General features: G+C 41.6%; 1 protein-coding gene across 2 annotated transcripts in view; it reads right to left on the bottom strand.

Moving 5' to 3' along the window:
* DNAH7 (dynein axonemal heavy chain 7) overlaps window positions 1–23962 on the bottom strand; it is a 1158398-nt gene that overhangs the window by 899948 nt on the left and 234488 nt on the right. For both annotated transcript variants that reach the window (XM_069225862.1, XM_069225863.1), the window contains 2 exons: window positions 20347–20571; window positions 18164–18310 (listed from right to left, as the gene is read on the bottom strand). In XM_069225862.1, coding sequence (XP_069081963.1) covers window positions 18164–18310; window positions 20347–20571 — 372 coding nt within the window. The remainder of the gene's footprint in view (window positions 1–18163; window positions 18311–20346; window positions 20572–23962) is intronic.

Here is a 23962-nt window from a genome sequence, read left to right as displayed (position 1 = left end):
GCTTTTTAATTGATAACTTGACTTGTGTATTGTGGATTTTTGCAGTTTTGGTCTTGTTTTGTTCAGATAAATATTTTCTATTTTTCTAAACCTGTGCTGTGTCATTTTGTAGTGTTTTTATTAAGGTACTGTGTGTGTTGGTACAAATACTTTACACCTAGCACTCTGAAGTTAAGTCTACTGCTCGTGCCAAGCTACCAAAGGGGTAAGCAAGGGTTAGCAGAGGGTAATTCTCTTTTACCCTGACTAGAGTGAGATTCCTTGCTTGGACAGGTGGTAACCTGACTGCCAACCAAAGACCCAATTTCTAACACCCGCAAAAGTGCAATTATCCATGTAACAGGGCTGTCATGCAAAGCGCTCACCTTCTGCCCAGCGAGATCACGTTGCGCAGGAAAAGAAAAGATGAAGTAGTCCACAAACCAGCTAAAAACACGGAGCTTTGTATGTTTTCAGTAGTTTACTGGTGCCCTCGAGGAGGGCTGAACACTGGAAAAGGCATGACGTATGCATGCCTTTCACAAATGGAATCAATCGATTTTTAAAAGGCAAGCCCACAAACTAATGAATGTGACAGGTATGACATGGGTGTGGTTAGAAGCCCACAGAGAGATTACAAGATGGTCCAGAGCGCTTGAGCGCACTCGACCCTAAAAATTGTGGGACTCTAACCATATGTGCCAGTTCCTCAGTTTTGTCCGGTTAGTCAACAGCTCCATTGGAAGGTTCCAGCATAAGTAGCTTCCTTGGGTTGAAGTGTGACCATGAGACTAGTCTAAGGTTCAAGTGGTCTCCTCCTCAATTGAAGATTCGGAGTATTCTCGCCCTAAAAGTAAGTACTCCTATCTGGGCATAGAAATTTTGTGAATTGGCTGACACAGTGATACCCTTATGCTTCACTTTGGACATTGGTAGGAGCCTTATTAATTTGTCTATGATAGAGTTTTTGGACTGTCAGCCACCCGGGCTCAAAACCATTGAACTGTCCCACCTTACACTCAGGGACTCTCAGAAACAGAAGGTAAAGCAGATGGGTGGTATGCCACAATTAACTTTATAAGTTGTAGGGATCTGACTAGCACTTCTGCTTAATTGACATGCTTCAGTAAACGGTCATCATAGTAAACCAGAGAGCCAACAAAAACTGCAGAGAAGCTCCAAATCATTCTCCATGAGCTAACAATTGCCATGGTGAACCACATTATTTGTTTAGAAACACCATATCATGTAAGCACTATATTATTGCAAGTGCACTTTAAAGTCATTTTTTCTGCTCCTAATTTGTTTACATGGCACTCTACTTTTTGCTGCCTAAGTCTGTCCATACACTTGTGCCAGTGGGAAAGATGATGAAGACTTGAAAGAAAAGAGTGTGAATTCTGCTGGGGAACAATTGTCCTGATTGGCCACTAATCAATATATACACTGAAATCAGCCAGCAGGGTGGTATGAAAGTGGTGCAAGGACAGTGCAAGCAATGCACACAAAGTGCACAAAGGGCATTGCCAATATGCCTTCTGGCCAGAAGGCCAAAAGGGTGTTAGCCCAGAACACTTCTTCATGGACTATTAACCATATTTTCAGACTTTTCCATCCTAAAGGTAACTTTCTTTTACAAACTGACAAAAATGTGGTCTCATTTAAAAAAATGTAAAATTAATTTAAAAAAGACAAATCACAATTTATTTTTTTAAAAAAAAAACTTAATGACTCATCAATGGTTTTTGTTAGAGAAAACCAGCAATCTTGCCATTATTCTTCAATTCGTCCCTATAATTGGATGCCATCGTAATACCAGCTCCGTTATCCAGGCCATCTCCTGTTTTAGCCCCTATAGATGTAAATTTACCAGAATTAATTCAGACAGGCTTCAAGACAAATGCGTATGTACTGGCAGAAGCCTAGACTTGATCTCTGGAATTGACAGTGGCTGCTCTGCAGCTTGAAAATAGCAAACAGGTAAATAATGAAGTTGTGGAGAAGAAGCAAAGCGTTAAAGACCTAGGTGGGGAATTTCAAGCCCCATAGCCCACTTTGCTTTCAAACTGCAATGTAAGTTAATGCCTTTAACCTGCAGTCCGACAAACTGGATCTTTAGGTCGACCTAGTGCGAACTTTGGCTATCGCTTTGCTGACTAAATGCTTCTAAAATAGATAGTCTATGTAGTAGTATCTCAAGATTTAGTAAAGCAACAGAAATACAAGCCAAAACCTGCAGGGCTATACATATAAATTAACCACCCTATTAGACATTTTAGGTCATCTGGTTGATAAAGTAAAAACGTATAGAGGTGAGAAGTTGCTTATAAGGACCAAAGGAGTCTTTTCTGCTCACCCCAATGGAAGAATAAGGGCCAGAAATTCATGAGGGAAGCTGATGCGTGTAGAAACATTAACAACATTTTAAATTCCAGTCAGATTTTTCATACTGCCCTAACTCATTCCCCTCCTGAAACGTTTGCACATAAAAAAATCAGAAGATCCACCATTTGATAGTAACTGAGAAAGCAACAAAGTGCAAGAGGACAATGAGGGGGAAGGCCAAGATAACCTATTTGCAAAAGTAATGTTGAAAAAGATTAGGAAAATGCTAAAGAAAGGACTTGCTGCTCAACAATTCAATAATTCATGAATACCAAACAAGGATGTTGGTTCCTAACAATATAGAAAATATGGCCCATGTTAGAAATGGGGTCTTTGGTTGGTAGTCAGGTTACTCCCTGTCCAAGCAAGGACCTTCACTCTAGTCAGGATAAAAGAGAATCACCCTCAGCTAACCCCTGCTTACCCCCTTGGTAGATTGCCACGAGCAGTAGGTTTAACTTCAGAGTGCTAGGTGTAAAGTATTTGTTCCAACACACACAGTAACTTAATGAAAACACTACAAAATGACAACACAGGTTTAGCAAAATGGGAAGTAATTATCTAAACAAAACAAGACCAAAATGACCAAAATCCACAATACACAAGTCAAGTTATCAATTAAAAAGCAAAAAGAGTCTTTATGTAGTTTTAAACACACACTAACACCGTTAGCGTGAAAATGTACCTTGGGTGCATCAAAAATAAACCCACACGGGTGAGTGCGCGTCAAAAAGGGCTTGTGATGCGTCGATTTCACTCACGAGCGAGACCTTACGTTGTTTCTCCTTTCATCGGTTCGGGCGCGTTGTTTCTTCTCTCTGCAGGACAGCGATGCGTCGATCTGCTCAGCACTCTCAGGTCCAGGCAGGTCTTGCGTTGATTTTACACGCCCAGCGGTGTTTATGTCGGAAATCCAGCCGCACGATGATCCGAAAACCACTCTTCGCGGGTTGCGATCTCTCAGCCTCCGTCAGCGATGCTGCGCATCGTTTCTCCAGCTCCGTGCGTCGATTATTCGGTCGCGTTGCAGGCAGTTCGATTTTTCAGCCGCAGATCGGAGTTGCATCGATCTTTTCCCCGCACGGCGTTCTGTGCGGGGATTTCTTCCTCTTAGGCTGCCAGCTTTTCCTTTCAGGGTCCCCGGAACTGGATGAGCACCACTTGGCAGAGAAGGAGTCTCTCCAGAGGCTCCCGGTGCGGGCAGAGAGAAGTCTTTGCTGTCCCTGAGACTTAAAACAACAGGAGGCAAGCTCTAAATCAAGCCCTTGGAGATCTTCACAAGGTGGAAGGCACACAAAGTCCAGTCTTTGCCCTCTTACTCTGGCAGAAGCAGCAACTGCAGGATAGCTCCACAAAGCACAGTCACAGGCAGGGCAGTTCAGCTCTTCAGCTCTTCTCCAGGCAGAGGTTCCAATTCAATTGGTTTCCAGAAATGTTCTAAAGTCTGTGGTTTTGGGTGCCCTTCTTATATCCAATTTCTCCTTTGAAGTAGGCCTACTTCAAGCAAAGTCTCTCTTGAATGTGAAATCCTGCCTTGCCCAGGCCAGGCCCCAGACACTCACCAGGGGGTTGGAGACTGCATTGTGTGAGGGCAGGCACAGTCCTTTCAGGCGTGAGTGACAACTCCTCTCCTCCCTCCTAGCACAGATGGCTCATCAGGAAATGCAGACTACTCCACAGCTCCCTTTGTGTCACTGTCTAGTGTGAGGTGCAACCAGCCCAACCGTCAAACTGACCCAGGCAGGGAATCCACAAACAGGCAGAGTCACAGAAATGGTATAAGCAAGAAAATGCTCACTTTCTAAAAGTGGCATTTTCAAACACACAATCTTAAAATCAACTTTACTAAAAGACGTATTTTTAAATTGTGAGCTCAGAGACCCCAAACTCTACATATCCATCCGCTCCCAAAGGGAATCTACACTTTAATCATATTTAAAGGTAGCCCCCATGTTAACATATGAGAGGGACAGGCCTTGCAACTGTGAGAAACGAATTTAGCAATATTTCACTGTCAGGACATATAAAACACATTACTATATGTCCTACCTTATCATACCCTGCACCCTGCCCCTGGGGCTACCTAGGCCCTACCTTAGGGGTGTCTGACATGTAAGAAAAGGGAAGGTTTAGGCCTGGCAAGTGGGTACACTTGTCAAGTCGAATTTACTTGTAAAACTGCACACACAGACACTGTAGTGGAAGGTCTGCGACATGGTTACAGAGCTACTTATGTGGGTGGCACAACCAGTGCTGCAGGCCCACTAGTAGCATTTGATTTACAGGCCCTGGGCACCTCTAGTGCACTGTACTAGGGACTTACTAATAAATCAAATATGCCAATCATGGATAAGCTAATTACATACACATTTTGTAAAGGAGCACTTGCACTTTAGCACTGGTTAGCAGTGGTAAAGTGCCCAGAGTAACAAAAACAGCAAAATCAGAGTCCAGCACACATCAACAACCTGGGAAACAGAGACAAAAAGTTAAGGGAGACCACGCCAAGGATGACAAGTCTAACACCCAATCTTTTACATCAAAAGTTAATTGGACATATGCCTCTCAGGTAGAATTGCTTAAACCATTCTGTGACTCCGCCTGTTTGCGGATTCCCTGTCTGGACCAGACTGACAGTTGGGCTGTTTGGGAATCTCCTCTAGACAGTGACACAAAGGGAGCTGGGGTGTAGCCTGCACATCCTGATGAGCCATCTGAGCTAGAGTGGATGGAGGAGTGGTCATTTACACGTGAATTGGCTGTGCCTGCCCTCACCCAATGCAGTCTCTAACCCCCTGGTGTGTGTCTGGGGCTTGGCCTGGGCAAAGCAGGATCCTGTAAACAACAGAGACTTTCCTTTGAAGTTTGCCTACTTCAAAGGCAGACAGGGGTATAAATATTGGACCCAAAACTCCAGAGTTTATATCACTTCTGGAACCAAGAGGAACGTCTTCCAAGGAGAAGAGCTGAAAAGCTGAGAAGAAGTGCTGCCCCTGCCTATGACTGAGCTTTGTTGGGCTATCCTGCAGTTACTGCTTCTGCCTGTGAAAGGGGACAAAGACTGGACTTTGTTGTGCATTCCTGCTTGAGAAGAATCTTTAAGGGCTTGATCTGACCTTGCCTCCTGTTTTGAAGTCTCAGGGCCATCAAAGATTTCCTCTGCCAGCACCTGGAATCTCTGCTGAGACTCCTGCCCTGCCAAGTGGTGCCCTATCCAGTACCTGGGCCCTTGAAAGGTGAAGTTTGCAGGACAAGTACTGAAATCAATGCACAGAATGCCCTGTGGGGAAATGTATGACACACCATCTGTAACGCGGCTGATAAACGATGTGTCACACGCTTTGCAGCTTAAATCGACACTCATCGCAGATGGAAGACTGACGCATCGCTGCTGAAGAAACAACGCAACACCCGCTTGTGGCTGCTGATAATGACGCAAACCCCATGCAGCGTGGTTTTCTAACACCATGTGACCGGATTTCTCACACATCGTCGCTGGGCGGCAAAGTCATTGTGAGCCTGCGCGGTCCGAGGTGCCCTGTCTGGAAATCGACATATCACTCTCTTGCGAGTAAGGAATTGACGTATCACTGACTTTTCCGATGCATGCTCACCCATGCGACTTTATTTTTGACGGAAACCAGGTACTCTGTGTAAAATCAAAGTTTCCATTGCTTTCTATGGAGTAAGACTCTTATTCTTTTGAAAATTCATATCTTGACTTGTGTATGTTGGATTTTGGTCATTTTTTTCTTGATTTTGATGAATATTGCCTATTTTTCCGAACTTGTGTGGTGTCCATTTTGTAGCGTTTTCACTGTATTACTGTGTGTGTTGGTACAAATACTTTACACATTGCTTCTGGGATAAGCCTTCCTGCTCGTGCCAAGCTACCAAGGAGGTGAGTGGGGATTAAACAGGTGTGTTTCTCCTTTTCCCTCACTAGAGTTAGGGTCCATGCTTGGACAGGGGGTAACCTGACTGCCAACCAAAGACCCCATTTCCAACCCTAAAACATTAGGTCAATAACGTAATATCCTCAATTTTCAATATTGAAAATTGTGATAGGTCCAGAAAAAATGTTAATAGTGATTTTAGTCTTGCCAGTACTTGGAGAGAAAATGTGGGAAGAACCTGTTAGTTAGAGGGGCTGCTAAGGATTAGACAGCTGTTGACTGGGGTTGGTTGTTTGTTGTCCTTAACTCTGAAAAGAGTGACTGAATTTCCTACTACACTTTAGTTAAATCAATTCAGGAACCAAGCCCTAATTTCCTAGCTATTTGCTTTTGAAATGTCTGTGGATTCACTTGCAGATTCTAGGATCATGAAGTGATTAATTTCTGGAGGCTCCATGACATCATTTTCATTCACGAATATTGGCGTGAAGAGAGTCCTTATCTGCCAGGGTATTTAATGTACCACCTCCAAGCATTTAGAAGTGAAACCAGGAAAATATTTGAGACAACCTCATTAGAGAATCATCTCACAAACTTATGAATTCAAGGTAGTTGAACATAAGATGGAGAAATTATTTATGCTAATAATTGTAAATGTGAACTGGTCTAATATTCGTGGTGTTAGACCGCTAATTTCTGATGAATGTATTTCTTAACCAAGCTGCAAGGCACAACATTCAATCTACCAATTCAATTCAAGACATTACGAGTTCAGTGGACGGTTTAGACTGTCTACCAAACTTCCGACGGGGAGGTTGCCGCCATAGTGGCTATCTCCACGCCGGACCCATTAAGAGTTTCCCACTAGGTCAGTTGATGGAAACCTCAGTTTCCCCCTGCTGGCCTAGCGGAAAACAGCATTGTCTCTGGCTCGTAATCAAGCCGGCAGCAATGCTGTAGGAAGCAGGGTGCACCAGCACCCTCGTGATGTTCGCTGTCTGCTAAGCAGACAGTGAACTCTGAGAGGGTGCTGGCCAGGGGGACCCCTGACTGCCCAACCCAAGTGAATGAGTAGTGCAGGGGCCCCTGGGGCACCCTGCTCCAGTTCTCCGCCAGCCTTTGCATGGCTGTGCTACTGCCATGAAAAGGCTGGCAGAGAACGAGGTCATAATACCCAGGGCAGCGCTGGTGGATTAGAACCGCTGCAACTGCAAGACTGCTGGGATCCGGTGCTGGCGGTCCCACAGCAGCATGATCACCATGGTCAAAAAATGCAGTTCGGACCACCTCATTTGCATCGGTCCGACCGCCATCCACGAGTCTGGCGGTTTACTGACTGCCAGACTCGTAATGGGACCCCATAATGTCAGATTTAGATATTTCTACACTGTTGCTTTGTGGTAAAAAAGAGGTGATTTCAACCACAACCTAACAGCTGACCATGTGCAAGATGATGCATTTCATTGGCTGAATGGTTACTGGGGGAATCCTTGAACAAGCAATGATCTTGCAAAGAAGAGTCGTTCTAGAGATTCACTGGAAGCCTTTCTATGTTACTTTGGAGTACATGCACTGAATGTAGATAGGTTCAGGATACACCCATGTCAATTTCTCATACATCCACCGTCAGAAATGTTTAGTTAAATAATTCTTTTGTATTCTTGCAGCCGTTTACAGATATAGAAGGGGCTAATATAGGTAAACATTATAAGCGTCATTATCTGCCCCAGAGGTTTACAATTAAAAACAAACTTGGACTTGAAGACCAGTTTATAGGATCATGTATTCCTAGGTATGGTGCAACTACAGCACTGAGGAACCTCCAAGATGATATGATGGAAAGAGGGGAAGACCCAGCATGTAGATGCCAGTGCCTCAGGTTATCTCTGCTTCAGTTTGTGCTTTTTGGGCTTTGTAGAAGGCTTTGTGGAAGGCTTTTATGTGATTAAGAACTAGGGGACGGCCACCTCCTGTACCTCTTCGTTAGAGGAGGCTTACCACTTGCTGTGTACTTGGACTCTTCCTCTTAAGAGTCACTTGCACAACATGGGAGCTGGGCTTAACCATAAATGTGTAACAGGAACCAAGAAAAGGGTCTATCCAAAACTGGGATGAGAATAGACCTCCCTCCTCTTTTCCCCAAATGAGCACCACACTTATCAGTTAGAGACTTAGGGGCTGATTTAGAGCTTGCAGGGGAGAGTAGTCTATGCAATGGCAAAGGAGGCCCCTCTCTACCAAGCTCAAAGTCTTTCTGCCCGGTTTAGAGGTGGGTGGACATTTACTATGTTGACGGCGAAGCTTACTCGAGGTCCATCATCAACATGCTCCTCCAGCGTTTCAAAGGAGTACCGGCTGTCGGAGGTTAGCTATCTGACTGCCCCACCAATTTATAGTGGGTAATCAGATGGCTTTTTTGTCTCTCCTACTAGGTCAAACCTGCACCTACAGTACTGAGGAAACTTCAAGCAGGAATGTTGGAAGTGTATTAATGAGGAGGAGAACTAGCGCACAGATGGCTATGTATCCCATTGTCTCTGCTTCTTTTTGTGCTTTTTGATATTCGTAAAAGGGTTTTATGTGTTTAAGATCTAGGGGAGGGCCATCTCATGTCCCTCTTGCTTAGCTGAGGCTCGCCACTTGTTGAGTGCGTGGCACTCTCTTTCTCAACAGTCACTTGAACAGTATTGGAGGTGGGCTCAACCATAAAGGTGTAACAGGACCACAAAAGGGGTCTGTATAAGACTGGGGTAAGAGGAGATCCTCCTTTTCCCCCACGAGTCACCTTATCAGATAGAGACTTAGGGGCTGATTTAGAACTTGTTGGAGAAAGTACTCCATCGCAACGGCAAAGGAAGACCCTCTCTGCCAAACTCAAACTCCACCTGCCCAATTTCGAGCTACGTCACGGACATGATCCTCTGACGGCCCGAAGGAGTACAGGCCGTTGGAGGTTAGCCATTTCACAGCCTTCCAGTTTAGAGTGGGTGATCGGATGGCTTTTTTCTTTAAACCTGGCAGTGAGACATAGTAAAAATAAATTACACTCACACCATGACAGAAGATCTCCAGAGTGTGGGGGGTCATTAGTTTTTATTTTTCAAAAACAAACTGCCATTTGATTTGGTTTTTGAAAAATGAAAAATGTGTAAATGTTTGGCTATCATGTATGAAACAGCTGTACATCAAACATTTACAACATATATAGGGACTACCATGAAGGTGGTTCTTGACAATGTTTAGAGTTGTCTGCCGGTTTGGTGAATAATTCTAAAATAGGGGGGAGAGGAGGTCTCTCGGGATGGCTGGGACAGTGTCCTTTGCCATCCGGAAGGAGTAGCCTTCTCTGCCATATTCAAAATCAGCCTGCTACATCTCTGATCTGCACTAGGGAGCTTTTTCAACCTCTAGATGGAGTTCCTTGGGCCTCTACTCGTCAATAGAAGTATCACAATTTACCAATATGCTGATGGTACACAACTATACTTGAATGTCTCCCCTACTCCAAACATCCTATGCCTCAAACACTGATTGCATCTCATCCAGGCCTGGATGTTCAGCACCTTCCTGAAGCTCAACCCCAAAAGACTGAATTCCTGTAACTTACCAAGAACAATCTAATAATCTGACTGAACGAGAAAAGGCTGAACAAATTAAAAAGCCCAACTTTCAGATAAAGCCAAGTAATTTGGATTCAGCCTGGACACCAACCTCCTCCTCAATTAATACATTATAATATTTAAACAAAAACAAAGACAACGTGGTATCAGCTCTCTCTACTGAAGAAAGTGAAACCGTTCTTCCCAAAATGTAACTTCAGAACTATTACCCAAATCATCATACTGCTTTCATTCTGCTCTATGTCCACCCGAGCTCTACAGAGGCCCCCCCGTATAGGCATCATACATGCCACAATAAGTCTCATCCAGTGCCTGAAGAAATATGACAATATCACTCCTATATTAATGGAACTCCACCGGCTCCTGCTGCAGGTTTGCACTATCTTCAAAACCAGCTACATCATTTGCAAAGACATCACATCCAGTGTACCCACATATCAGGCTGATAAGTTCACCATTTAGTTGACTCCCCACACACCTAAAGCCACAGCACCAACAGACTGAAGACAAAGAAGTGAATAAAAGAAAATAACCGAGGCAATAGGCTCCATCTATGCACTCAGGATCTGGAACAACATCTCTAAATCAATCAGGGCAGCCCAAATCCTGATCCAAAGTAGGAAAGTGTTTTTTTTATAGAACATTACTTCACAGTAACAATCCATATCTGCTCCAAGAAATCAGTTACCTGTCCAATCATTTGTTGACCTTATCTTTTGCTTTGACACTGCAGAGCACTTTGCTGCTCCACAGTAGGTTTGAATTTTAAAATAACACAAACAAACATGCATATAGGTATCAGCTTCTTGTTGCAACAGGCCTGATGATTCATGCACAGGAAAACAGACACTGCCTGCTAGTTCAATATCAACTATTAGTTTTGATGCCCAAAAAAAGAGCTGGACACAACTTGATGGTGCCATGAAGTCTGCACCCTATAAGGTATTCTGCATTTGAGCATTTCACGCTTATCCTGGACTGAAAGAGAGTCTGCATCAGGTAGTGAGATTAGATGATCTTTCGTCCTTATGCTTTCACCTTTCTCATGAGTAATGCTACTACAACTTATTGACTTTTAGGTAGATACAGTTTTGGCACGTCAATCCCTTCTGTGATCTTGAAAAGTAAGAAGGATAGATTATGAGAATGATTTGCATTACAATGTCTACCCTAATACCTAGAGTATTTACAACAGTCTGACCTATCTCATCAATTGCATTAGTCTCTTTTGACCCACTATCACTCAAGTGGGCAGAAGGAGGGGGCAAAGCTGACACCGGGGTTGATGTAAAACATAGGGATACAGGCAGTTCATTCCTGGTGTCTACTACAGACTTACTATTTGTAATAATATTAGTTTTAAGAGTATTCTTGTAACTAGTACTATTAGTATTTGTTAGGCTTATGTGCTGCATAGTTCCCTTCAACACGCAGCAGACCTGATTGACACAGGACATCTTCTCTTCGATTGCAGACGTATCAGATAAATCTGACCTAGGATCCATCACAGACCCTATACCAGAAATTCTAGACAATTCTGTCATGCATGGCTTATTCTGGGGCGACTTATTTAGAGACATAAGTTGTGCTATCAGGATCAGGCCTGTGAATTGTGCTCCAATGACACAGGAAAAAGGGGGACTAATAGATGCCAGGACGCATTCCCTCCCCGCACACTGTGGCTTCACCTTTTAGTCATCCCGGAATAAGATGTGTTCAAGAATAGATGTGTTTCTGGTGTTACAAAGTATCTCTCCACATATATCTACTTAGTTACACTGGCCAATGGTATCTGACTAATAATACTTTAATGTTGCATATATTAGGAAGATGTACTTAATAACCTCCAATGCATTAATACTGGACATTTAATAAGAACCTTTTAATAGATCCCACTTATAAAGTTTATATGATTAAAAGTATGTCAGATTATATTCAAATCAATGAACACTCAGCTTCATCTGTCACCATATGGTATTGTCTAAAGGCTTTAATAAGAGGGTGACCTTGTCCTTTACAATCACCAGGGAAAAGAGGGCTATGTCTACTTGCAATCTGTTAAGAGCATCTTTAATAATAATAAAAAAGCACACTTGTGTGCTGTTTACGTAATCACGCTGATGAATCTATTCAAAAGTCTCTAATGGGTTGGCTTACCACTACTAAAATGTTACTTTAAAAAACATTAGTAGGTGCACAGGGTTTATGCAATGGTTTGAAATATTTTGAGAACAATGAGAACATGGGAGACATTTTGGCTATGAAATTAAAAGAGCAGTCAACAAAGAATCATATTATGGTCTTTCAAGATTCACAGGGCATTATAATAAGGGAAAATGAATTTATTATTTCCACTTTCATTTTCTGCAAGTACTATATTGAAATATATCAGAAAAGTCAACAGCCCGAGATATCTCAAATCACTTCCTAAAATAAAGAAGCCAAGATAAGAAAATCACCAGAATGCCACATATTGGAAACACCCACTATAAAGCAAGAGCTAACAAGAACAATGAAGAGACTCCTTTCAGTGAAAGCGCCTGTCCAGATTCACTCCCTGCAGAATTTTACAAGACATTCCTATTAACTCTCACTCCCCTTTTATTGCCCCTTATCCTTTTTTATAATAATAAATTGCTCTTGGAAGAAAACTCAAATAGCAGTATTCCATAAAAAAGAGAAAGCTCCCCTAAATTGTGGCTCTACCTGTTCTATCCCAATAATCAATTCAGATACCAAAATCTAAACTAAGATTTTAGCTGATAGGATTTATCCACGGTTTAGGCAGTGGGTAGATCTTATGCATCATGGCCTTGTATGTCAAAGGGATACTATACATCATACTAACCAGAGCATCTCATTATTTGATATTTTTGCAATTTAAGGCAAACATGCTGGGATGATCCTGTTTAATGTTGAAAAGGCATTTGATAGGGTCTCTTGGCGATTCCTTTAATAGGTTTTGAGTCACTTTGGCTTTGGAATCTTGATGATTAACTGATTCAAAGCACTGTTAAAACCTAACAGCCAAAGATGCTGGCATAGGTACAATGTTGAGTAGTTTTCCAGTTCTGTGAGGTACCCATCAAGGGTGCCCTCTATCACCACAAATGTATGCCTCATATCTGGAACCCTTTGTGAAATATTTAAATCAATCACTGAATATTACTTTATTAGTTTTAAACACCGTCCCACATTAGCCCTTTCAGTCATTGATGACGAGGCCACATTGTCTGTAACCAAAACACTGGTGCAAATCATTTAAAAGCAAGCTACCACAGATCCTCGAAATGCGCCTTCAGTCACTTATCATGGGGCTAAAATCTCCTTACATTTGGAATAAATGTTTTAGCTCAACTATGAAGCATTAAGGAGATCTGCAGGCTCAAGATTTTAAAATGAGTCAGACTTCCAGTAGGGATTCAGGACAGATGCAATGTTTCTAAATTTACAATACTACCAAAATGTTTGTTCTTATTCTGAGCCTTGTCTCTCCTTGTACCAATATCTTTTCTCCAAAAAGTTTAATCTTTATGGTCCCATTTTGATTGTCAACAGTAAAAGCCAGAACTGCAATTGCACTACTTCAGCCTCCTGTTCTTAAGGGTGGTTGGGCACTACCATTCCTCAAATTCTACTACTGGACACCCTTTGCTTCAAGGTGTTTACAAGTAATTGGACTCTCAAAAGTTCCATGGCTCCACCCAGACCTACACTTGGAGTTATCAGCTGGTGCTTTTTGAACCCATCCTATTAAAAAAACACTTTCAGTATATGCATGTATCTGATCACTCACTGCACACATATCCAGATTCCCAAATACACCTGTTATACTTCTCTCTTGCACAACTTCTTATGATTCGTTTGAATCTACTTGGTCGCATACTCACACTGCTTGCAACAGATTTACGAGAGTGGTTATCAATCTGTTTTTTACTTTAGCTTCGATATAATTTATTTAAGGTACAGACTTTTTAAAGTAGCTGCATGTGAGTGACTGCTTTCAATCAATCACAAAAGATGATCTGTGGTTCAAATAGATCAAGATTGCAAATTTGCTAGCTATCTCAAATCATAAGGGATTAGTAGGTAGAATGTATTATTAACTGTTACAGGAGGGACAGGCCAATAACCTGCAACTAATGACTCATAAATGGAAAATAATACTTGGCTACCAAGTAACCAATGATGACGTATCAACAAGGATCGCTAACAGTCAAAAGATTCTAAACCTGTCCTGTCTAAATTTTCACCACTACATTAGTTCAAGATATATATTATACTCCTTAAAGGCTCCAAATCTTTGGCTGGCAGAAACATTCAGCATGCTTTCTCAGTCTTGATTTGGCAGTGAACACTGCTCATATTTTTCCACTGTACTAAAATTCAGGTTTAGTGGAGACAAATATTTAAAAAGATTAGCAAATTGATACAAACCTTTTTCTCAGAGCAAAGCTGATATTACTGGGCTCCTCTCCATTGGTTCACCCACAGTGTACAGGCATTGTTCTCACTGAGGCAGTATTATACAGATTACAGATCGTCAGGCTATGGAAAGATAGGACTTCCACATGACAGTGCACGAATGGTGGTACCAGTTTAAGGGTATCTGGGGGTTCGAGGTATCTATCACAGAAAGTTACCGCAACTGTTGACACCTGAAACAAAACTGGGAACCTATGATTGTCCGAATATGAACACAGTTATCCTGCAATAATTACTAAGTAAAGGGGGCGGGGGTTTAAAGGGAAAGGAAAAATGTCTCAGCATCTGCCATGTCATTTGATATATACCATAATGTGTACTAAATGTTAGAATTGCCCTCTATTTTCTCTTTATTTACATACCCTGTATTTTTTATAATATTTATGTTCTAGCTGCTAATTAAGTGATTGTTTTAATATTGTGACTTTATGTGGACAACATTTTGAATAAAACAAAAATAAATAAAAACAATTAGAAATGATTACTAGTAGTCCAAGTGAGGGGGCGTCGAGGAATGAGGAGGAAAGCCTTGAGACTGAGATGCCTAATTTTCTTTTATCTGCAGGAATGGTGCTTGGCACTATTAATTGAAGGTGAGACCCTGTACCAAATTATGTCTCTGCTGTCTTGCTCTGAAATGCAACTTCTCATGTGAGATGGGTGTGCGCTATTACTCTGCAGTCAATCCGATGGTATCACACAAAGCGCTAACACATGGGTTCGAGTAGAATTTACAAAGGCCGAGCCAGGAATTTGTATTGGTTAGATGCTACAAATTAATAACGGCTTGACGCACAAAGCTTGAAGCAGGAGCGTTGCTACACAGGCAACCCAAGCTGAAGGAAGGAGAAGATGGAGGGAAAAACAAAAAAAATGAACCTCAGGGTGGGGGGAGGCATGGCTAGTAATTCTGTAGCACGAGAGAAGTTGGTTCACAATACACGAAACGGGTAGGCAAAAAAGAACCGGTCAGAATGCACATACGAGAAACGATGCAGTAACGCAGTATATGCCATGCATCTGCTTATGCAGTACTGCTCTTCATAGCAATACACTAAACCAGTTATGAACCACTCTGGCTGTACCTACGGGTTGACAATCAGAAAGAATCAGGACATAAGGTTAGAAAGCCTTCCAAAAAAAGTCTCCAACATAACTGTTGAGGCCATCTCAGTGATCCATTCCCCTTTTTCGTTGCTAAGAATTGTCTACCATAATTACCCTATTGCATTCTGAGGAGGGCGATGTGTTGCTCATTTTCATTCTGGGCTTTGAACATCTTTGACATGGTGGATGGCTGCAGGTCTCTGCTAACCAGATCGTCGAATGCCTACAAACGTCATTGACTGCAAGGGCAAACTGGTGTAGTTCCTTACCAAGTCACTGTATCAAAGAAAACACGTTTTCTCCTTTCGCTCCTACACAAACCCCAACCCACATTGGGGTTTTGCATGGTCTATGTTCTTCTACCAATGTTGTCACATCTGTACACAATCAGGTTAATTAGATACAAGGAACATTAGATTACTTGACAATAATTTCACAATTCTATTTTTAAAGTTGCAAGTAATCTTTTCCAGTATTTTAATAATCACTGTGGACCAGGCATCATCGGTGCAAATCCAGGGGTATTCTGGACATCTATGCACTACTAGTTGCTCCAAGCAAAGTCAAGCTGAAACTATATTTAATGGTTTGAAGAACAGGGGCCGTTTGCTTCTTTATACAGGGATCAAATTACACCAACCTCAGATATGCAAACATGTCTAACAAGTAGCACTTATCCATCTATCTATACATTAACTCATTACGTTAATTAGTCACCCATCCATGTACTCGTTCATCAACCCACGCACTGTAACCCATTCGTTCAGCAGTTTATTCATGCACTTACTCAAAATATTCCATAATCCACACAATCACACAGTCTCCCACTTTTTTTAATCAATTACTTTCAATCATTGTCACATTCTTACATTTAACCATGCAAGCACCAAAGACTTTGTCAATGCAGGAACCCTGAGTGTTGAGCTTTGAGGGAAAGAGGCCATAGTCTCGATATGAGATCTTAATGAGCTTCCACAAAGTCAAAGGCTCCAGAGGAAGCTTGTTGTGATGACAGCACACTACTAATCAAAATTATTTATATTTTCTTAAGAAAGCAAATAGAGATGGAGGCTTTTTCAGCAAGTGCCAGCTGTACCAAAAAAAGCAATATCAGAAGTCATGAGTAAATAATCTAGGGAACCATGCAATAAAATGAATATTCTGCAAAAAATGCTTATTTTAGATGTGATGTGCCAAGACCTTTTAATTATATATATACACACACAAAAAAAACTTATGATCTGCTGTTGTGCAATTTGGATCCCGCTCCCCCCCTCACTACTATGCAATGTGTGTGTTTTTGAGACAAAATAGCACTTTTTATGGGCGAGCGCAAAGCGCTCCGTCCATAAAGTAATCTCTCTTTGGGCTTCAAACCATGCACAGGTCACTTCAGTCTCTTTCATTGGTTCCTGGGCTTGCTCTTTAAAATCTGCTTGCTTTCATTTGTGAAAGGCATGCATACATCATGCCTTTTCCGGTGTCTAGCCCGCCTACACAGCACCGATAAACTACCAAAAACATACGAGGCTCGAGTTTTGAGCCTGGGCTCCGGACTACTTTTTCTGTTAATTTTGCCCACAGCGCGATCGCGCTGGGGTTTACATAGCGCGATCGCACTCTGTTTTTTCGTTTTCAATTGCGCTGCATTTTACATAGCGCGATCACACTGTATTTTTTATTTCTTTTAATTTGTGTGGCAAGAAAAGTTAGGTTAGGAGTTTACAACGCAAATAGCTCCAACTCGAGCAAATGCGAGCCCCGTTGCATTGAAAATCCTTGTTCTTTTAGCCATTGTTTTCTTTTATACAGGTGCGGGCCCTGCAACTCCACCAAAAACAACTTTTACAAAAACCATGGCAAAAACAAAAAAAGCTTTGACAAAAACACCCAAAAGGCTTGGTGCCTATGCCAGACCTATTGGCGTTGCCAGTGATTGCTTAACTTAGTTCCCTCTTGTGGTGTTACTTCAGTTACAGTGAGCTTGCTGCACAGCTTGCTGTCATGAGGTGTGTTGCAGGAGGGACATTATCTCTTGATTTATTTTGCCTATCTGTCAGAAGTACCAACGTGGCAGATTTTGCACCCACTGAATACCCACTGATGATGTGTCTGCAGCCCTGTCAAGTTTCCCAGGTCCATGCGGGATGTGCTGGTCCACTCCCAAGTTTTTTTGGAATTCTGGTACTTGCAGTCTTATTTATTTTATTATAAAACCGGACTACAAGAGCTAGGATTCATAGTAAAAACCCTAGGTGGACCAGCACGTTTCGCACGGACCTCTAAAAATTTGGCACTAGTGACGCATTTAGCCACCAGGACATGCATATATTTAGGTACGGCATACAGTGATATATGCCCTGTAATTTGGCAGTCACACAGAAAGGTGAGGGAAGAAAATAAACAAATAATGTGCGTCTGATGTCAGAATGAGGGTTGACAATGAAAGAAAATGTTGAAGGAAGACCTGAAACAAGAATTTAGAGTTAGTTCATAAAAGGGCATCCAGGGAACACAATGTACATTTAGTGGCATTAAAAATCGAATCGCTCAATGAAACTGCGTAAACAGTTTGAAGGTAACAAGGAACGATAAAGCTGTTATGAAAAGATAATTTCTAAGAAAAAAGCACAGAGATTGCAAAAGATTTTAAAATGATGTACCAATAACACTAACAATATTAATGCATACCTTTGTAATTGCTGCATCCAGCTTTGCATTCAGTGCCTGAGCTTTTCTCAGATATTTGTTGACCTCCTGGATATCGCCAAATGTGGAAAATTCTTCAATCTGCTTAGCATAACTCTCCAGCTCCTCCACAAATCGTTCACTGCGCAGCTGCCATAAAGACAAAATATATTTTAAATCAATAAAGAGAGCAAAATGTCAAGGTAGCAAAAGGAATATTTCAAAATGTCAAAACTTAGGACCTTTTTTTTACAGTTTGGTGGGGCAAAGGAGTGCCATAAACCAGTGGTCCTCCCGCTCCGCCAAACCTGTTTTCTATTTAGATTCAGGGGAACTTCTGGGGCACAACTTGCAGACCTCCACTAGCAGTGCTCACAGAGACTCTTAAAGGCATGGACAAAGTGGGCGCTAGCCCAGGGACCCAGCGTTTCAGGGGGCCACTTGATAGATCAAGCTCTGTTCTGCAGAGTCTCCTACCCCAAAGACCATGAATAACTCTTAAACAGATGGTTTAAAAGACTGTTTTCCTTTAGTTTATTTTTAATGCGGGTGTTGTATACCAGTCTATTAACAATATAGGAACATTATGAAACAGGCTGGGACGTGAAAGAACATTTTGCTATATTTTGTTAATTAGATTATGTTTAGCCAGATTTGCGGAAGAACAGTCTTTTCTGTGCTAAACCTAGAGCTAGGTTATTCTATGCTTCTAGTTAAAGTTTCAGCCAGGTCACATTCAGAAAGCATTAAAGTAATTTTCACTATGCCCAGCAGCCACCGCATAAATAAGTAAAGTACTTTTGAAATACTGCGCAGAGTTCTCTTTTCTTTCCCCCTTCTCTGGAGAAAACAGGGAAGAGGGAGTAGATTTCTTTGCTGTATATTTGGTGATGGCACACAATCAAACAAAGCTATAAAGATTGCAAACTCTACAGACGAGCTACAGAGTCATATAAAAGGTAGAGAAGAACCAAGAAGACCACCAGACTAGAAAGGTGCCTTAGCATTCATTTTATGGCATTCAGCCTCTAAACATAAGGCCATTTACATAGGGTGTAGCAGTAATGGACAAGTTACTTAATTTCGGTAATGTCTTATCTGGAAGAGACAGACTAGCTGCAGCCTGGCGCCTGGGGAGAATTCTAGGGTAGGGAACCTGCTGCTATTTGTCTCTATCCGCTCATGTTAACTCAGGAATGGTTCAGGATGTAATGGAGGGGAACTATCCATGAGTTATAAAACATCATTAATTCAAGGGCTTGAATTATAATTCAAAGGCAACTGAGAAGTTCAATATGTTTAAGGTTCAATTTACCTTTTTTTTTTTCCAAAACAGGAGGCAGGCCTAGACCCCTACAGCATTACAATGGACTACTATGTATATATTATACAAGGGGTAAGTAAGCTATAGCTACATCCGTGAGCAATGACCCTTTAGCAGATTCAGATTCTAGAGCGGATTCCCAAGTGATTCATGAAGCTTTGGAAAAACCCTTTGGTTAATCATTTGTTGAAGTGTATTGTGGTCTTTCCCACTTTTTTGTATTTTTCTGCAACACACCGAGGAAATGGCTATTCTTGTCAAGTGTATTTGACTATTAGTAAAGATCCAGAAGAAAAAGTTACATGAAATGCAAATTCTCGCAGTTATCTTTATTACTTAAAAAGGCGTGATGCTTCCAAGGTAGGGATCCTAGATTCAGTGTTAAAAACAACTGAAGATATGGAGCCACTGCCAGTAAAATCCATGCTGGCAGAAACATGTTGCTGCCTTCTTAAAGGAAAATTGTAAATTTTCCTCCTAGGTTTTCTATGGCTTCTAGTTACCTGGCTGCATTTCCCTCATTGCTCACAGTTCTGTCACGTTTCTAATTGAAAGGGCGCAGAATGTTCAGAGTTCGAGCTGCAATGGGCTCGGATTTAATTCTAATTGAGCTAAAACTTTAATTCCGAGTTTACACCATTTTAAATACTGTATATTTAGCCTGTGATAAGTTTCAGATTGATTACATTTGCATTTAAAACATATTTTTCAGCTAGATTTAAACATGTATATATAATTATTGTGCTATGGGATTCTGGGCACAGGTGAAACTATTCTAGAGGTTATACTATTATTGAAGATCCCAGGACGCAGAAACAGCCCAAAAACATACAGCATTCATATAACATATTCTCATTCTAACCGTAAGTCCCTCTTGGTATTGTTCTGTCTTCTCCTTTATTATTTTTCTGTGCTCTTCAAAAATATCCTCCATTCTTCCATGCCATTGAAATGTATTGTTGTTCAAACGAATGTCTGATGGGGAGAAAACAGCATAATCGACCAAAAATGTAAGGCGGTTTTTGGCATCGATCAGTTTCTGCTCCAAATCGACCATCTCATGTTTTTCCACATGTTGCACATAAGCCTGGATAGGAAAAAAAAAAAAAAAGAGATATTATGTTAACATTAAAACATTGAATTTTCAATACTTGTAACTGAGTAATATTACAGTGTAAAACTGATGGATTTTATCTGAAATGCACATGAAAGTCATTTAATGTGCATTGGAGTTCGCCCTTTCTGCATGGTTAACCCAACACTTTTTACCTTCACCCTCCTGTTCTCTGAAGCCGCTTTTTTTGGCTTTTAGGACTCTGCACACTTAAACACTGCTAATCAGTGCTAAAGTGTTCATACACCCTCCTTTAAATATAGTAAAATTGGCTTACACACAATTGTCCTATTTAATTCACTTATAAATCTCTAGTAAAGTGATACTACATGAACCTAGGGCCTGTAAATTAAATGCTATCAGTGAGCCTGAGCACTTATTGTGCCACCGACTTAAGTAGCCCTTTAAACATGTCTCAGTATTGCCATTGCAGCCTTTGTGTGCAGGTTTAAACTGTCCATTTTGACCTGGCAAAATAATCCTTTAGCCAGGCCCAGACTTTTCTTTTTAATCCATATAAACCACCCCTAGCATAGGCCCTAAATAGCCCTGAGGGAAGAGTGAAGTGTATTTAAAAAGTAGGACAAGTACTTTTAAGTTTTACACATCTTGATAGTGAAACAATTCTTAAATTAGTTTTTCGATATTGCAAGGCATACCTCTCCCAGAGGATAGCATTGGAGTTAACCGATTACACTAAAGAATATTTAACTTCCAAATGGGAACAGGTGAACAGTTAATGTTTGGTGTCTTTGGAACTGTAATGAAAAATCCTCCTTTAAGGAGAAGTCGGATTTTTTATTACAATTGTGGAAATGCCGGTTTAAAAAAGTTGGCATTTTCCTGCCTCAGCCATTTGGTGCCTCATCCTGTCTGTGGCTCACAAAAGGGTGTAGTTAGCAGCTGGACTTTGTGTATTCCTCCTAGACAGCCACAATCAATAGGTAGCTTAGGTGCGCCTAGATAGGCCATCACTGGCAGGATGGGAGGTCAGAGTTAGGCACAGCCCCACCTACATCTGAATAGGATGTGTCTTTTCCTTACACCACAAATGATTGCATACCCGCTGTAGTTAGTTTGAAGCAAGGGCATGGGAGGCAGGAAATGTATCGACTTCAAAGGGAAACGTCTAGAAGCTTCTCCCACCTCAAATAAGGTACCAGGTATAAATATTGGAACGCAGATACCAATTCATCAGTTCACTTCTAGATCTGTGGAAGACTCTCCCAGAAAGAAGAACTGCTGTGTTGCTGCAAGGACTGCCACTCTGGCAGACTACTGCCCTTAAGGACTCCCTGCCCTGCTGTGCTGATCTGCTGCCTGCAAGGAAGGCTGGACCTGAAAACCTGTACCCCGGACCACCAAAGTGACTCCAAGGGCCAAGTCTGTTGTACCCTGTGTCTGGAAACTGTGAGTCCTACCCGGTCAAGTGATGCAACCCCATTCCTGGATCCTTGGAAGGGCCCTGAAGGTGCTCTGCCAGCCCATCTTTGAATCCAGCAGAACCAACACGTCTCCTCTGCTGTGCACAACCGAGCAGAACTGACGCATCGCTTTGGCTGCATGGATTGTTCCCAGTGCCAGGACTCCGCATCGCAGTCTCACAGCTTATTGAAACCAACACATCTCCTCTGCTGCATGGTACATCCTCGATGCCAGACTCTGCATCACAAGTCTTTGTTGACAAGATCCTCAACGACAATGCAGGGTGTCACATCACAGCTCATAACCCCTCGGAACCGATGCATCGCCTTGGCTGCATGGCTCATCCTCAATGTGGAACCTAGCAACACTCTGCAACCAGGATTTAAAGTACTATTGCTCAGCAGGACTAACTGGTTCCTTTGGGTTCAGCCCACACTCCATCACGGTGGGTCCAAACTTGTGACTTTGACCCAGTTTGGCATGAACAGATACCCACAGTTGTCACTTTGTGTTTTTTGGTGCTATTTGTTTTGTACTAAAAACTTTAAAATGTCATATCTCCAGTTCTACTGATTGGATTTGTGTTGTTTTGGTCTTATCTTATTTATTACAAAATACTCTATTTTCCTAATCTAGTGTGGGATCCTTTCTGTGTTGTATTTGCACTTTATTACTGTTTGAAGTGTTGCACACATACTTTACAATTTGCCTCTGAGTTAAGCCTAACTGCTCTGTGCCAATCTAGCCAAAGGTGGAGCTCAGGTTAATTTAGGGTTTACTTGAGGCTTCATCCTGACAAGAATTGTGGTTGCTGCTTGAGAAGCCAACCCCCACCCCCAAACCAGTAACCCAATTTCTTACAATGTGCATTTATTATTTGCATTTACTTAGAGGAAATAAAAAGGGGCATGGCAATCGTGGACATTAACTGCTACTTAGGGACGATACTTACTTACCTTTGATAATGTTCTTTGTGATAGATGCCTGTCTTGCTGCATATTCTAAATGTGACCATCCCAAAGTACAGGACTGAATCCAAAAACAAGTTCTTTAGTAAACTCTCCCCACTTGTGCAAGGTGTAGATATGCATGACTCTACAGTTGATGGTGTATTAGGCAGGATAATTGCATTGACAGTTCTTGTGATGCAATTTGCTGTTTTTTTCTACACCCCAACCAACAATCAAGTGAGGAAACGGAACTAGAAACAAGCATATACCCTTCACTCAGAATTAAAAAAGGCAGGAAAGCCTCAAGGAACCTGTGGGATTTTATATATAAATCAAAAATAATTTTACCAAAGTTCATTAGTTTGTTGCTCTAATAGCTACTGTTTTCTGCAGCTTTCTTATTTGAACCAATTCAAAGCACTAAAATGAGAAGAAAGGCTGAGTGTAGCAGCAGAAGCCATGTATGTGGTATTTGTATAGCACAAACCTTGCCAAAAAACAGTAGAGGACTGTACATGGTCAAAGGCCAGCATAACATCAATGAGTGATGGGATAGGTAGATTATTTTTGGATTGTTACTGCATTGTGATGTAGTGTACCTTAAAAAGGCATGTCTTCAAGATTTTCCTAAATTGGAGCAGATTTGGGGTAGTCCTTATGGTTATAAGAATGTTGTTGCAGGTCAAGGATCATAGATGGAAAAGGCCTGCTCCTTTACTGTGTTTTCTAATACTTCTTACCCTCCAATCTGATGACAGCCTGGCTGCAGGTATGACAAGAGAAACAGGAAATGGTGAGCTTATCTGCAAGATAAGCAGGAGTGCTGTAGTAGAAATCACACAAGCAAATTTTGAAGGACAGCCTTGTCGAACTGGAAATCCTTTCTCAAATAAGCATCAAACAATAATGCTGGAAGAAGAATAGCAAAAACACCTAAATACAGTCTGATAAATCACCTCTACTGGAAAACCACAGAACAAAGCATATGC

This window comes from Pleurodeles waltl, chromosome 3_1 (assembly GCF_031143425.1).
Source record: "Pleurodeles waltl isolate 20211129_DDA chromosome 3_1, aPleWal1.hap1.20221129, whole genome shotgun sequence".
Taxonomy (NCBI): Eukaryota; Metazoa; Chordata; class Amphibia; order Caudata; family Salamandridae; genus Pleurodeles; species Pleurodeles waltl.
The sequence above is the reverse complement of the archived record's forward strand: the minus strand, read 5'-3'. Positions and strand labels throughout refer to the sequence as shown.